The sequence below is a fragment of the Arachis ipaensis genome, chromosome B06 (assembly GCF_000816755.2).
Source record: "Arachis ipaensis cultivar K30076 chromosome B06, Araip1.1, whole genome shotgun sequence".
In the NCBI taxonomy this organism is placed as follows: domain Eukaryota; kingdom Viridiplantae; phylum Streptophyta; class Magnoliopsida; order Fabales; family Fabaceae; genus Arachis; species Arachis ipaensis.
The window spans coordinates 5,589,267-5,607,493 of record NC_029790.2 but is presented as its reverse complement, the minus strand read 5'-3'; the positions used below and the strand labels follow the sequence as shown (position 1 = coordinate 5,607,493).

The 18,227-nt window shown below is 33.0% G+C and overlaps 1 protein-coding gene across 1 annotated transcript; it reads right to left on the bottom strand.

Moving 5' to 3' along the window:
* Nucleotides 7,299-8,396, bottom strand: LOC110263676. Its single transcript, XM_021105400.1, has one exon. The coding sequence runs from the start codon at nt 8,394-8,396 to the stop codon at nt 7,299-7,301; it is 1,098 nt and encodes a 365-aa protein (XP_020961059.1).

Sequence of the window (18,227 nt, the reverse complement as noted above, 5' to 3'; positions counted from 1 at the left end):
TAAACCCAGAGCAATCTTGTAAATTATTGACAATAGTAAAAGCCTCCACACAGTCTGTCTCACATATATGTCTCTTTGTCCCGAGTCCCATGCTAAAAGAAAGCTTCTCCAAATAGCAAACAACTCTCCTTGCAAAATGCTACGACTCTCAATTGTTCCCAGACAGCCTCGTTGCCACCTTCCCTTCCAATCTCTGCTAACACAAGCAAAACCAACTCGAGCACCACTGGCAGGATAGCTAGCATCACAATTAATCTTAAAGGTACCCACTGAGGGGGGAATCCAAGAGCCACTAATGGTTGAGGGGATAGATAGTCGTTGCAACTCAAAAATATTTCGGAGCTCCTTTTCCAAGGACAAAGACATACTAATCACCTTGTCTGTGGTCCAATGCTCGTGAGGATGAAAGATCTCGTTGTTTCTCGAACACCAAATCCACCAGAGACCAGAAAAGAATCTAAAGGGGCGCTGTTTGCTATTATGTAAGAACCAACTCATCAAATCCACTGGTTGATCGGAGATCCCTAAAGCTTGCCAAACAAGTTGGGCTTTTGGACAATCTCGAATACAATGTAAAACCGACTCCTGACTTGAGAAACATCGTGGACAGCTATCCGTGTGCGAAATGCCCCTTCTAAAACAAAATGCAGCAGTAGGAAGAGCCTCCCGAAGACATAGCCAGGCCAAAAATTTGTGCTTTTCCGGAACATGTTGACGCCAAAGCCAAAGCCAATTACCCCTATCCTCCCAACTAAACATCTTCTTGCTGAGCCATAAATAACCATTATGAGCATCATAAACCTTTGAGGCCGCACCAGTCCAACACCAACCGACCTCTGAACCAGCTTGAACATTTGGGTTGTAAGAATTAATGTTGCTCTGCAGAGACTGATTCAGAGGAGAATAGATATTCTCAAGGTTCCACTGTCCAGATGACCAAAGGTCCAAGATCCTGAGATCCGAATCAGAAATGTGAACATAATCCATCTCCTGACACTGTCGCCCCTCTCTTCTCCATTTAGAAAACCAAAAGTTCTCTTCTCCATTTATGTTAATTTGTTAGACTGTTAAATGGTCAGTTAATTTTCAAAACTTTTTCAAAAACACTAAGATAATAAGTGGCCAAATATATATACAATTATTATGATAAAATAATTAAATTTATAATAAAAAAATCAAATTTATTTATGAGAGAAATGCTATATTTGTATATTAAAACCAGTCACTAATATATTTATGTATAAATACATGTGTGATTTAATTTATTTTGAATGTGTATGTGTATTTTAGCATGTATTTTATACTGGTAGCTGACTTTAATTGTTGATTTTGATATACACGTAGTATAACCCTATTGATAATAGTATAATAATAAATTTTTTAATAAAATAATAAATATATTTTTTATACGCAATGACCTTTTTTTTTTTGTGTAGAAGCACTGTATTTTATAATTCGTTTAAACGAATAATTAAGCAGATATATAGAATATTCAATATATAAGTGAGAGGTGTTTATTCCATTGCATGGTGGATCGGAGGAAATAAATAAAAGTGTGTTTGGTTTGGTGGTGTATGTATCATTCAAACTGAGCAAAATAATGAATATAAAGAGTGCAACCGACAAATTTGAAAGCCGATAGATAGTTAGATACCACTCTCCACATTCATAATAAAAACTACAAGTTTCCAAGTTGCAATAGAATCTACCATCTTTTCTTTAATATCGACAAATAGAAAAGAGAAAATTGAAAGAATAGCCTTATTACCCGTTATTACCATCATCATGATTCAATGTATCAATATATATGTACATGTCAATGCCGTACATGACCCAAAATTATTCCACAATCAACGAAGAAAAGAAAGGAAATAAAGAAAGATGACACCAATCATGAAGAAATCTAATTCTTAATCAGTCAATATATAATAAATTTAAAATATCTCATAATTTTGTTAATAATAAAAAAATTATTTATATATGTAATTATGTATTAAAAGGCCCAGATAGGCCTGACAGGCCAATAAAACTAATTAGTGAGCGTGTGTCTGACCTATTAACATAATAAGACTTTTATAAGAGCCTGAGCCTGTGCCTATTTTATAACAGGCCAGGCTGCAGGGCCCTGACAGGTCGCCTGACCTTTTTCCACCCCTAGTTAAAACTAGGCTAAGTTCAGTGTCCGAAACAAACATGCATCTTTAAAATATAGGGCTAACCTAACATACAAAGTACTATTTTTTTGGGTTCGAATTTCGTCTTGTACATGCAGTAACTATTGGCCAATAAAAAGTAAAAACTCTTAAATAGAACTTAGTATTGCAACAGATTAATCCTTGATTTGCCGAGTTAAGAGATACCGTGAAAAACCGAAAAAAAAAAAAAGATATACTACTTCTTTTAATAACCATATGGCTCATAATATAGAAGAAAATCCAGACACTTTGTGTCAAAATCCTCCACCTTAAAGTAATGATGGACAAAACGATTCTAGTTGACAAATTGCTAACAATGTTGCCAAATTAACTTAATCTAATTCTAATTTATGAGACTATTATATTCAAATTCTTATTTTATGGGAAAAAAAAAAAATAATGTAAGCTCACAATTTCAATTGTTGCCACCTGAAATGCTAATAGTTTTTTCAAAGTAATTATGATAATGGAGCCTAAAAGAAATGATAAAATATAAGATTTTGGCTAAGTCCCCTTATTATTAAAGTAATTATTTAAGTAATTTTTATTCATTTTTTCAGAGTGATGGTTAAGATTAGTCAAATAAAGAAACCAAAAGTTACTATATTTTTTATCTTGGAATTTTTTTAACACAAAATTTTATGTTTGACTCATTAATCATCAGTACACACTGAATAATAAAATCCATTGTTTAGTTTATTTTGAATAAATAGATAAATAAAAAAATGAATATAAACTAAAAATTCACTCCACCACGTCATCATCCATGTTCATTGCTAGGGTTTTCTTATAGATTTAGTTTGTTAGAGAAAGATTTTTAATTGATATATATATAAATACAGGAGAAAATATAAATTTCTAATACCTGTCCTAATTAGAATAATACTTATTATTATCATCTCAAATTAAAGCAAAAATCTTGTCCAAGATCAAGATATATGTGAATTGAATTGATAAGATTTTTCATGCAAGCGAAATTCAAAGCTTGTGGGTTAGAGTTTAATTTGAATCTGATGTTTGATTTATTACTACCATAATTAACATTTTATGTGTCTAGGAAGAAAAAGTTGGAGCCAAGAAAGATGGCTGAGTTGAGACAAATTGAAAGCTTTAAACAAAAAGAACTTAACAAAAAAGTTTTGCCAATTAAGATAATGACATGACGGTGATCAAGCATCTTTAATTTTATTAGTACGACAGACATGTTTATCGTTGTAAGGTGCAAATAATAATTAATGTAGACAAACATGTTTTATCTTCCACATTAATCTTTTGCTAAGCCTAACTAAGGCCATTTTATAAGTCAAAACTCATGAGCTTAAATTATATTGCTAGCCCAAGTTCTATGTACCAAAAACAAAGCAATCTTTGGTTGGTGTGAATTGTGAAATGTTGCGTGGACAATATGAGTCAAACTTATAACCTAAGAAAGGTTTTTATGAAAACTTGTCTATTTATGAGCAATTATTATTCATTACTTGTCTTGTATATTGTTAGTTGCTGAACCTTATACTATTTAATAAAATTGCGAAAGAATAGAAAAAGCAAGAAAAGAACTTTTATTGATTGTTGATTGATTGAATTGTTCTGAAATGTATTGTAAACTATGAGGGTAAAACTAAATATATATAGAATATTGTTCTATGAAAGATAAAAGCAAATAAAGATAAGATAAGAGCAACTAAAGATAAGATAAAGATAAGATAAGATAATAAAGACTAAAATTGTAATTTATGTATTCTATTGGGCTGAATTTGTAGGCTACGAGACTTCTTTATTGTTGTCATTGACTAAGGTGGAAGAGTAGTTTAATACTATTTCATATATGAATATCTAGCATTGTTTCTGTACTCGTTTTTATTTCTTATTTTTTAAGAATCTAAATTTTATTTAAAAATCTGTCACTGACTAATTAATTTTTGTATACATAAAAGAAGATTCGAATCTACTGTTTTTGTTAAAGCAGATGAATAAATATACTACTTTTTTTTTAACAGAAAATGAACAAATTATTCGTCCAATTAATATTTTTTTTTTAATTTACGGTTTAGTTTTTGAACTGATTAGTACATATATTTTTGTAGATGACATGTTTTTTATGTTGTATTCATTATTTTTGGTAAGAGAAGCTGTTCACGAAGAAGCCGAAACCCAAATGGCCAAAAAGGTCCACAGCCCAAAGATAACAAATAGGTGTATTGTATTTATTGGATTATTCGTTGAAATTAAATATATGCTTTTCCTTTGTGATCCTCTTTACACAGAAAATGGAAAAGGAAAATTGAAGACACAAATTTCATCTTCTTCGTGATTAATATAATTAAATCCATTATTTTTATTTTTTAATATAATTATGTTTACATTAAAATAATTGAGCCCAAGCCAAGAAACAATAGCTCAAAAGGCATAGTCTCCCCATACTCAATTAAAAGGTTGCGGGTTCGAGTCTCTATATTTTTTATAAAAAAAAAAAAAGAATTGAGCCCAAGCCAAAAATACTATTACTCTTATGTATACATAATGTGTCATTTTAAATCAAACAATAAGAAAGAGGTTGAAGTACTTTTGTAAAATGAAAAATAAGTTAGTTTTAATAAATAATATTTATATTGACATTTTCACTGTTAACATTTTGTGTTTACTTAATTAATATAAAAATGAAATTTAAGAAATTAATATGTTAGCCCAGGCAGCCCAATTGATGAAGAGAGTAGCAATGAAGCAAGAGAAGACCCAAAGAGGAAGCAGCAATTTCAGAGGAAGAAAATGGGAACAGGCCTGAGATAGGAACCAGGAGCACTAGGCCCAAGTTAGCCCAAAAGTGGAGTAGAGACTTGGTGAGGAAATAAACTGCGTAGCATTTATTACCAAAAAATAAAAAACTTCGTAACATTACCCTGTCCAAAACAAAGTGCACCCATGTTGGATAGGTTGTTTTTGTTGTGGGTTGGTTTGTTATCGGCCCACATAGTTGACCCAAAAAAAAAGGTGTACCCAGGTTAGAGAAAAAAACTGTATGACATTAAATCACAATTTCCTTAGCCGAATATGGAGTTTACGGCTGGCAATTACCCTACCCACGGTACCCAATTCGGTCCAACCTGTTTGGGTAGAGTAGGCTATCCGAACCGCTACGGGTAGAGTAGGGTACGGTCCGAGTATGCCTGCGGGTAGGGTAAAATGCGGGTTTAGGGTGTATCCTACCCGCACCTCATATATAACACATATTTTATTAAAAAAATAGGTATATAGTGAAGAAAGTGAAAGTTGAACACACAACCTTCCTTATGTAATGACTTACAATAAGTGAATAATCACTAAACTAGTCAGTTAATTTAATAATTTAGAGCATTAGTTTTTTATTTTTTATATTATTAATATATAAAATTTGAAATGATTGAATTTTATATTTACTTTGAAAAAATTTGATATTTCTGCAGATAGGATAGGGTAGGGTAGGTTTAAAACTTTAGGGTGCGAGCAGGGTTAGGGTTGAGAGATTCTCAACCCGGGAATAGAGTATGATAGAGTTTTAATAAAATTTTCAACTCGCGAGTAGGGTTAGGATAGAATCCAAACTCTACCCTACCCAACCCATTGCCAGCCCTAATGGAGTTAGTTATAGATATGAAGAAATTTTTTTGAAGCAAAAAAATTAATTATCAAATTAACTATCACATATATAGTTTAACTAGTATTTAATGTGTATTTGATATTCTAGTTTATAGAAATTTTTCCTTTGACTCGAAGGACGGGCAATACTCTTTTTTATAATTATCACCATTGATTTTAATTCAATAACACCACTAGATTCTATCTCATTCTTTCTCTAATACATTATATCTACTTTTTATTTCTTAATTCTGTTTTTTCTAGAGCTAACATAATATGTTTCAAAATTTTCAATTTTGACTAACGATTGAATATAATGATTTAAGTTTAAAAATATTTGACTACATACATATATGTATGAGTTATCATGATATGAGTAAAGTATTTGATTCAATTATTCATTTTTCTTTAAGAATCAGATATATTCCATCCTTTTTTTCGTTCAATAATGCTAATCTTTCCAATAATCCCCACACACCCATTTTTAGCTCCAATTTTGCACCCTCCATCTGCGGATTCATTATTTGATGATGCCTTTTGGATCCAAATCAGTTTTTTTTTTCATCTAATAACAAAATGCTATAAATATGTAATTATTACTTTTAAGAGATTATCAAAACTACACTCTTAGGTATAATCAAAGGCGGAGAAAAATAATTTTGGGAGGCCAAAGATTCTTTTAACACAATATATAATGATGGAAAAATTAAATAAAAGTTTGATTAAGAATTTTGTTTCATTCAATAAATATATTAAAAATTTAATTTTTAATTCTTTAATAATTTTTTTTTTATTTTTTATAAGCATAACACTTATTAGTCAAATTCATCAAATTATCTACGTATATTATGAGATAAAATTTTAAAAAAATATTAATGTAATAAATTAATTTCGAAAATAAGAAATATATAGTATATTTCAATATTATTTTAGAAAGAATTTACTTTTAATTTCTAAAAAAATTTAAAAACTAAAAAAAAAGAAAGATATAAAAGACTATTGTTAAAAAGTTGTTGCAAATAAAATTTGAACTCACAAACCCATGAAAGAAAATTTAAGTTAATTAACTAAATTAACCACAATGACACTTATACTATAACATATATAACTAATAGTTTTTTTTTGAAAGCAAATAGCTCAACACAATAGCAGTGGAGCACCAGAAGTTACCCAAGTCTCAAAAATAAACAAACCTAAAAAGTAAAAACAAAAACCAAACTAAATCCGTTCCCATGTCATCTCCGGCATAGCCATCAACAACTAAAGGGATCACCACCCTTGCCAGCTTTGTTCAGCACCTTAGCTTTCCACAAGCTGAGTTTCTCCTCCACCTTGTCTATTATAGGCCTCCATGTCTTCACCCTCCTTGGATTAGCTCCTAGAGGGATTCCAAGGTATTTCACTGGAAGGGCATCTCCTTTGCAGCCCAGCAAATTGCACATTCGCTCAACCCATTGCTCCTCACAATTAATTGGAATCAGGCTGGATTTATCAAAATTGATACTCAGACCTGACATCAACTCGAAGAATCGCAATAGCCTCTTGTAGTTCTTGATAGTCTCCTCTTCTGGTGGGCAAAAGAGGATAGTATTCTTTCCTCGCATACCATCTCTCACAGCACTTAACCAACGCCTTTCTTCTAGCCTCTAGAGTTCCATCATGAACTCCATTGCTGACCATATCATCAATCCTCTTGATCTCCTCCTCAAACTTTGTAATCTTCTTGTCCATCTCACCGAAATTTGCCTTATGCCATCTTCCCAGAGGTTCAGTTAGCGCCTTCAATTTATCTGTGAACTGTAGCTCTCCCAAGCCTCTCCATTCCTCCCTCACCATCCTGAGAAAACCCTCATGTGTAAACCATGAATCAAGGCTTCGGAACGGCCTCGGACCTCCTCTTAGCTTCCTACCCTCCACTATTAACGGGCAGTGATCTGACAAACCCCTTGGTCGCAAATGTGCCTCTGGGAACTCTTCCAACCACTCCACACTAACCAGAACTCTATCTATGCGACTGCAGGATTGCCCTCTAAACCATGTAAACTTCCGATCAGTGAGCGGTAGATCCACTAAGTTCATATCCTGTATCCAAAACTTGAAATCTTCCGTAGACCGTGTCAACCCAGTCCCACCTTTCCGTTCCTCTACATGTACTATTTCATTAAAGTCTCCCATAAAACAGCACGGAACCTGACATAGCCCCGCTATATAGCTCAGCTCCTCCCAAACATGAATCTTCTCATCTCTATCATGTGCACCATAAACCAAGACAAACGCACAGTTGAAACTATTTTTTAAAATCACTCCTTCAGCACACAACCACCTCTCTCCCTGGTAGCAGTTATTTACTTTAAACACCTCCTCATCCCACATTAACAAAAGTCCACCAGACGCTCCATCAGAGCCTACATATTCCCAGCCTGGACTACCTTGTCCCCATATACATGTAACATCAAACCTCGTCAAAATCTGCCTTTTAGTTTCAATCAAACCTAACATTTGTAGCCTATGTTTATTTCTTAGGTCCTTCACCATTCTCTTCTTCCCATCTCCCCTCAACCCCCTAACATTCCATGAACTGAAAATCATTTTAAAGATTTTTTTTACACACCTGTTTTGCATGTTTGGGTCTGCACCGTCTCATTTTTGCTTTCTGCTTTGCTATTTTCCGTTTGCGAGCTATTTCTTCATTCTGTGCTCGTAAGATTTCCATAATGTCATCTTCTTCATTGTATAATATTGCCCCTGATTCGTGTGCCAGCTCCCAAGTCTTTCTATTTTCTGCCAGTTGCTCCTCCACCTTTGTTTGTTGGTTGTCATTTGCTTCAGCTGCATCCGCATCAATCCCCCTTTCCTCTTGGCCTGGTTCATTCTGTTTTATGCCGTCCTCCGTATGGTTGCATAGCACCCTTCTGGTTTGTACACGACACTGATGTCCTCCTGAGCTTCGTTCACCCCAAGTATCATTTCTTGGTCTAGCATTCTGGTTCCCGTGCCTCCCCTTTATACCGCAACCCAGACTCGCGCCTCCTTCCTTGCAGTTCTCAGGTAGTTTGTGACACAGTTCTCCCCCTGCTTCCTCATGAACCGCACCACCACACAAGCCACGGTCGATCGCCGCTGAGTGTGTCTCTTCCCTTTCGCCGTCCTCAAACCCCACGTCTTCATCATTACCAGCCCTGACCGCCGCTGAACAGAGCTCTTCCCCGTCGCCAATGTCACTCCCCTCATCTGCAATAGCATCCGCCTCGCTGTTTTGGAACCGGCCATCTCGATCGCACACCCTCTGCCCTCCCAGCCTTGCGTCGAGTCCAGCTCCTCCGCCGCCCTCCTCGTCGATCTCTCCCTGCCTTCCAGTGACAAGGAATTTTCCATGGGCGCCGCGGCTTTCTCTCGTGGATTCCAGGGCTTCAGAAACGCGACCCGTTACCCCCACGGACGGCCGACCCGCATGCCCTCCCACTTGCCGCTGACCCGAACCCGTCCACACATGGAGTGATGGGCCCAACCCATCTTGCCTGGCCCCATCCTGTTCTGAATTGTTTAAGGCCCAATTATTTCCTGAACGTGCCTTTATTTGTTTTGCATAGGAATAGTTCTTTCTCAGCCCAATTAGATCACAAGTTACCGTTTTTTCCGAACCTTCCTCATAGAGCAAAACGGCTCTTCCCCCCAAATCAAGCATATCATAATTGTCCTTAGTTAATGCCAGATACGTTCCAATTTCCCTGCGATCACGATACGCCCAGTCATTACTCCATTCATTCAAAATTGTGTCTGTAATTACCTTCCTGCCCTTGTCTTCTTCCTCACTCCGTGAAACCCACAACAATCGCTCTTCATCCTGTAGCCCTACTTGCAATGGCCCTGCTTCAAGGTTCTGCATTAATTCCACACCGACACTGTTACTCTTGCTATCGGAGCTCCTTTGTGCAGTTGTTTTTTCATCCTCTAGTTTTCCGGTGCAAAGCAGATTACATGCCTCATGCCCAACCTCTCTCACCAGAACATTAAAGCCTTCTGTACCAACTGTTACATGAACCCGTTCTTGAATCACATCCATTATGCAAGTGTCAATCTGTACTCGACCTACAGTGAAAGAGCTACATATTTCTGTTTCTCTGGCACATCCAACGACTTCACCCCATTGGCCTCCTATTGTTTTAAAAGTGTTAACTGACCAAGCGTGCAACGGGACCCCAAAGCATTCCAGCCATACCCGTCGAGTTTCACTATGTTCCGACTCCTCCCATCGCCACACTCTATGAAACAACTGTAAGAGGCTATTCATGTTAAAGGTGTAAGCGTCATCGGCATGGCTGACACTGTCAAAAGTCAGCAGTGCTTTGTACGCGCCCATCTCCCGCACCTGAACTACATTAGGCACATTCTTGGCGATCATTTCCTTTAAAGAAGCAAGGTTAATGGCTTTGGTCGTACCCCCGACAAGGCTTCTCTGTAGCCATTCCAGATTCTCTGTTGCCACTGCTACTTTCACTTTTTTTGTACATCCATTTCCATGAGGGTCCTTGTCAATTTCCTGCTGCCGTACCTCGTTCCCAGGAGCCTCAGGGCCATGCTGATCAACTTTCCTACGTGGCTGCCATGTAGCTATTTGTGACTTGTCCCCCTCCGCCCGTCTATTACTTAAAGTTGCTGATCCCGGCGTTCTTCTGTATTTAGCTTCTTCCACAAATACTATCTTCCCTCTCAGTCTCTGGTGATTCATTTCTGCTACAGCCTTCAAAGCTCCTCCTCTCGTTGTGTACCGCACGAAAGCAATCATGTATACAATTCCATTTTTTTGTTTCCGTGATAAATATATATCATTGATGCGTCCCGTCCAGTTGAACAGATGGAATAATTCTCTCTTGGATATGTCATTTGGCAGATTACTCACAAAAACAGAGAAGGATTCATTTTCCAGTCGCCGATACTCTTCTCGATTCCAAACCCTTGGATCCTTGTCAAGTTCTCTACGCTTACCCCTCCCTGTGTTTCCCACTCCCACTTTCTCTCTCGCGCTCTCTCTCTCTCTCATACTCTCTCTCCGTCTTTTGTATTTTTTAAATGGCTGAAAAAAATACATATATAACTAATAGTTTTTCAATATTTGGGAGGGGTCATGCCTCTGATTGTCTATATAAAAATCTGCCTCTTGTACATCATATTTTCTCAAAATTAAGTTAAATTAGAGAGTGTAGTTGGTTTTTATAAATAAATTAAAACTACAAATGTAATTGAATATATTTTTAAAAAAAAAATAATAAACATATATAAACCTTTTTTTTAGGATACATATTAGAGACATTTTCATTTTTTTTACTGTACTTTCTAATTTGATTTGTCGGAATAAAAATTAATTCTTTACGAATATAAGCTTCAGTTAACCCAATTTTTTGTTAGTTAATAAGTTACTGTATACATAAGACGAGATTCAAACTCACAACACTCACTTGAGTAAACGAGTGAACTAATCACTCAACCAATTCAAATTAGTTAAGAGGCATTTATTATCTAGAGATTTTAAGAGCGTGGGCATTAAGACACAGGTGCAAGATATCTAGAGTAGAATTGGAGGGAAATGAAGCCTTTGTAATTACAAAAACTGACTAGTTAGTTATTACAACAAATTGATATTTATAGAAACTAACAGAAAATTAAACAAAATGGTGAGTGGTTACTCTCTAACTAACTTACAGTTGGTATAATTAGCTTAAAACTACTCCTAACTGCCTAACATGCTCCCTTAAGCTAACTAGCTAAGCCAGTCCTGATTTTATAAACTCTGAGTTTGTCTTTGAAATTTTGAAATTAAAAGTGGTGGCTGAAAAAAGGCTTAATGAGTGTATCAGCTTTTTGATCATGAGCTAAAATGTGTTGTACAAAAGCTTCTTTTTTCACTATGAGATTTGGACCTGACTAGATGCAAACATTATTTGTGATTTTTTATATGTAATTGAAATGTATTGCATCAAGTGTTTATTTTTATCATTATGTCAAAAGTTACTGCAATTAAGGTGTTTTTAACATTACTTGTTAAATCAAGTTCTTATCACTATATATTATAAGTTTTATATCTCTCAAATATAACAAAATATCTAAATAGTCTATAAGTACGAAATATTTCTCATTCCATGAGCTAATGATGTTGATAAAATAAATTAACAAAACGAAATAATTATATTGAAGACATTATACTGATGAAAATGCATGTTTGAGTTCTATTAACTGGGGTGCATGAAACGAAGGATGAATGAACTAAGTCCAACTCCCAAGTTTGTCTGATATGTATATATATTCTGATATATATTTTACGATAATATAGTAATATACTATCAACTAATTGGCAGACTAATACGTTTTTGTCAAAAATGTTTAATCATAAAGGTGTTATAGGTTATTTCATGTTGCCTCATTTTATATTAGTTTAAATTTTTAAGATAAGTGATTTCATGATATGATATTAAAATGATTCTTATTTAAAAGATTTACACTTTATTATTTTTGATTATTTTCTTTAAGTGGGGTAGTGATACATCCTCTTTCTTATCAGTAGGTTAGTATTATGTACCTTAAGATTGCACATTTATGTATATTCTGACTGAAAATTATGAGAGTAGACTGCTAATTAATTTCTCAGTTGACACTTGGAACAATAATACTGTTTTCGCATGATTTAGAAATATGAACATTTCATTAAACACATTGGGTATAAATAGTACACGAAGTCTTCATTATGAAATTAAAAATTCTTTTCTAGTATTCACCACCACGATCAGATTTGACAATTTTAATTTTCTTCCTAAGTTGAAGTTCAACTTCAGTTTTGAAAGACTTAAAAACATCCAAGACTTGAGACTTTTCATGAATTAAATATAGATACCCATAACGAGAATAATCATCTACGAACGTAGTAAAATACCATTGTCCATTCCAAGAGACAGTAGGGAATGGGCTACATATATCGGTATGTATCAGTTCTAAGACATCTTTAGCTTTCTCGGCACATAATTTTTTTTTAGTCATTTTCCCCTTTATGCACTCAATGCAGACTTCAAAGTCCGCCAAATTTAGAGATCCAAGAATCCCATCCAACACGAGCCTCTAAATTCTCTGTTTAGAATATGACCTAGGCGTTTGTGTCATAATGATGCCGAATTCTCATTTAGTTTTTGTTTTGTACCTGTTTTCAGTATTTCATTATTATATGAATTCAAATTAAGCCTATATAAATTATACATCAAACGACCAGAGCAAATATTATTCGAATTATAAAAGAGACTGACTTTATTGTTTTCAAACAAACAAAAACAATCCGATTTGTCCAAATGAGAAACAGAAACTGAATTCCGCCTAAATGACGGTACATAAAATGTCTCAAAGAAATCCAAGTAAAATTAACTCGTGGAACATAATCTAAAGGTTCCTATAACTTCGATTGCAACTATATTGCCGTCGACCACATAGATGTATCTTTCAGCATCACTTGGCGGTCGATTTCACAGGCAACCCTGCATAGTAACACTTATATGAGTAGTAGCAGCAGAATCTACCCACCAAGTATTAACAGGTGGATAACTTAAACTAGCCTCAGAACAAACGAAAGTAAAAAATCATACCCTTCTTAACTCGCCAAGTGGCATATTTGGTACAATCCTTCTTCATGTGTTCCACCTTCTTACAGAAGAAATAGATTAAAACTTGACCTATTTCTTAGCCTTTTTTTGCTGAGTATATTAAAAAAATGAAACCATGTGAGCACTTTCAGTCTTATCTTACTGTAGCCTCTCTTCTTCTTGCACACAGTGAGATATAAGCTTTAGAGGCCAAGTGTCCTTCAGAGTGTTATAACTCACTTTGAATTGCCCAAAGTGTGTAAGAAGAGAAATCAAAATAAAATGCACGAGTAAATTTTCAGACAACTTTAACTTTAGTGCTTTCAATTTAGAAGCAAGATGAGACATTTCCATAATATACTCCGTTATGTTCCCTTTACCTTTATATCTCATGGAAATAAGTTTGCTTAAAAGGTTACTTGTGTCCGCCTTTTTATTCTTAGCAAATAATTTTTTAACATCTTTTATGAATTGTTTGGCATCTTTATCCTCAATAATTGAGCCTCGAAACGCCTCAAAAATTGAGCGTTTCATCCACTTCTCTATTTTAACCTCATTGGGATTTTCTGGAGTAGAAGTAGGTTTCTTCTCTTGAAGAGCTATATCCAGATCCATACAACCGAAGACAATCTCTACAGTATCCTTCCAAACCTTAAAGTTTGAACCATTCATCATAGGAATATTGCTAATTTATGCAGAAACATTGACAGCTGAAGCCACAGTTTCTGGATTAGAACAAAAAAAATATGCAGTAAATATTAGTTAAATAATGGAAAAAATCCATATTGAGATATCTAGAACAACATTAATTTTCAATCTTTGGATAGAAAAACTAACTGTAAGTGATACTCTCATTACAGTAATCAAATATTGTCAAAAATTCATGACACACATTAATCCTTTCTTTGGACCGACTGAATGCACATATGGAAACTTAAAAACTTCGCAACATATTTATTACCGCATATATTTTTTATTAATTGGCCAAACAATAACCTTTTTTTGGGCCGATTATTGACCGTATAATTAATAGAAAATAAACAAAAGTGTGTAATGCTTATTATTTGGCCAAATAATAAATTTTCTTTGGGCCGATTATTGTTCGCATAAATAATGAACTTTATTTTCTTTTACTCAAATATTATTAATGTGTACACATAAGACATAACTCGGCCAAATATAAATCTTCCTTTGGGTAGATTAATATTCGTATAAATGACATACAAAATTAAATCTGAGACAATCATAATTTAATGATATTCTATTAATGTTTTACAATAAAACATCAATTTTATGAGTATAATCTTATATTTACATTATAAGCACACAACAATAAATATATATAAGCACACAACAAAAAATAGACACGCTTGTATTTATATTAAACGGCCGACAATATAGATATATATCAGGATTGTTACACATCTAAGTATTTTTTCATCCAAGTTTATCCAAGTAGGTCCAATTATTTTTTCTTCTTCTTCTTTCAAATACACACGTATATTCTCTTCTTATTTTTTCAAATTCACGCATACCTCCTCCTCCTCCTCTTCCTTCTTCTTTGCACACGCAAATTCTTCTTCTCCTCCTCCTCCTCCTCTTCTTCTTTTTCTCCTTTTTCATTATCGTCATCACCAACAACACCAACATTTTGCTAATGGATTATTTTTTCAATTAAATTGAATGGAATGCAATTGCTAAATTGAATTGAATTAAATTAAATGGACACAGGTGTTCTGAATTAAATTGAATTGATAATCTCTAAATTGTAGACACAGGTGTTTTGAATTTGATTTTATATAATGGATAATATTCCGTTCATTTAGTACTATACAATTGTTTCACCTTAATAATGTGTTCAGTTCATTATGCAGAAACCTGTTTTGGATTTGATTTTATATAATGGATAATGTTCTGTTCATTTAGTATTATACAATTGTTTCACCTTAATAACATGTTTGGTTCATTATGAATTGAATTGAATTGAATAGACGCAGGTGTTCTGAATTGAATTGAATTGAATTGAATTGATAATCTCTAAATTGTAGATACAGGTGTTTTGAATTTGATTTTATATAATGGATAATGTTCCGTTTATTTAGTACTATACAATTGTTTCACCTTAATAACGTGTTCGGTTCATTATGCAGAAAGCTGTTTTGAATTTGATTTTATACAATTGATAATGTTTCATTTATTTAGTACTATACAATTGTTTTACCTTAATAACATGTTCTGTTTATTATGAATTGAATTGTTTTGAATTGAATTGAATTGAATTGATAATCTCTAAGAGGAGGAGAAGAAGAAAGAAAGAAGAAAAACCTGTGTGTACAAATTTGGAAGAAGAAGAAGAAAAAGGAGGAGAATAAGAACCTGCACAAATTTGGAAGAAGAAGAAAAAGAAATACGAGGAGGAGGAGGAGGAGGAGAAAGAAACGGAGAAGGGGAAGGAGCGCGTCATTTGAAAAGTTGTTACAACAACTTGGATAGATTTGGATAAGAATTTTGCTTGGATGTAGAGTTTTATTCATATATATATATATATTAATCCAGGAAAAAATTAAACTGAATATTTTCGATGACTAAATTATGAAAGGTTCTGATATCACTTGTTGGAATAAATTATTTTATAATCTAGATCATCCATATTGAATCACCAAAATTATATATCATAATACAGAAGCGCACTTTTACTCAGAAATTAGAAATTAATGGAAGAGTTGTCTCAGCCTTCCTCAACCAACACCTTCTGTATCCCTAATAGGGCGGCTGAATTCCAACTTCTCTTATAGAAAAAGAGTTGCTGAGCCAGTTTTGATATATTGTGGACCAAAACCTTGACACAATTTATATTTGAGCATGGCACCCATTAAATCCTAAAGCCCAAATAAAAATAGTATCTAAAGCCCAAAAAGATAATATTTGGTTTTATTCTCATTTAATTCCTAATCAAAATTAATTATGACTTATTCAATTTAACATTTATAACAATAAATGAGATCACTGTTATATAAATCATTTAATTTAAAATAACATAATTTGTTATTATAATTAATATATATATTACCCACAAACAAACTAAAAAATTAAATAATTTTCTAACATAAGTCTATTACAATAAGTATTCACAAATTATCAAACCAAAAGGAATCCATAATATATGTATAGATCCATATATACACTTTTTCGAATCTATGATAATAACACATATATATAACAAATTGTGGTCCTCCAGTAAAACATATAAAACAATGTCAATAATAATGACAATAATAAGATCGAACAATTCTTTCTCCTTTTTTTTATCAGTGTGTATTAAAGTTATTTCATTAGCTAAGATTGGAGTTTGGTTAATTCACTCAAGAAAAGAAGAAATATTATAGATTTGAATTTGATTTCAAGAATTCAAATCAATAAATCCGAACAAAATTTAATTATGGGTGGTTCTGATACCACTTGTTGAAAATTCATAGAATTTTTAACTCGAAAATCATCCATGTTGAATCAATAAGAAAGAAATACTTGAGAGCGAAAGCGTACCTGAATTCGTGAACATGATTGAAAGAATTTGGTTATTTGATCTTCCTCAACCAAAGTCTTCTGTATCTTGATATGGCTAAATCGCAACTCCTCTGATAGAAAATGAGCTACAGAGGCGACTTTTGATGTATTGGGAATCGAAACCTTGAAGTTACTATTTATATTTGAGCGTAGCACCCATTAGACCCTAAAGTCCAAATAAAATAGTATTTTTTATTTAATTCTAAATCAAAAGTAATAATGACTTATTCCATTAATATTTATAACAATAAATGAGATCATGTATATAAATTATATAATATGAAATAGCTATTGTGATTATGATCAATTATATGTATTGCCTATAAATAAATTAGGTAAAAATAAACAAAGAATGCAAAGAAATGAGGACTTTGTCCGAATGTGATTTCTAGGATTATATGTTGTTTCATGTCATGAAAGATGGTTTCAATAGGTTCAAGACAGAAAGGAGCATACCGGGTTTAACTTAACTTAGAATTTGATATTTTCTAATGTTCTGATAATAGTTAGTAAAAAAATCAACTATTATGTTATAACAACCGTCCTATATATACTTTTTTTTCTCAAAATCTTAGTTTGAAATTATAAAATTCAGTTATAAAATAGACTTAGAATGTCCCAAAATTTTAAATTTTGAATAAAAGCCTACTTGCCATCCCCAATTTCTTTTTGTTTTTTAAAATTTAAATACCCTGACAACATGCACTAACAAATCTATAAAAATAGAAATAGACCAACAAGTGAAAGTTCATCCCTCTCAATTCTATTTTTTTATCTCTTCCTCACAAAAATATTCTTACAAAGAATAATCAACTTTATAATTTGATCAAAAAGCGGTGTTAAGAAATTTTATATTTTCTTTGTCTTACATGCTTTGTATGGATTATACTTTTTTTTGTCATTGTTATATCAAATTCTTATCATTTATGTCTTTATCATCTATCCAATGTTTTGTCTATTCATTTTTTATATTTATTTTATGGTATTAATCCTTCCTCTTTTTGCACACATATATTTAGTTTATCATCTAAATTTCTATCACATATAAACCTATCATTATATAAGATATTTAATTAAGAGTACGTATATTTTATGAACTCTACATAAATTATTTAATTTGCACCATTATTATTATTATATCTTCTAAAAGCATAGACTTCTAATATTTTTTGTTTATATCATTGATATCATTATTATTATTATATTTTAAATTTTTTAATTAAGAAGTACATACATA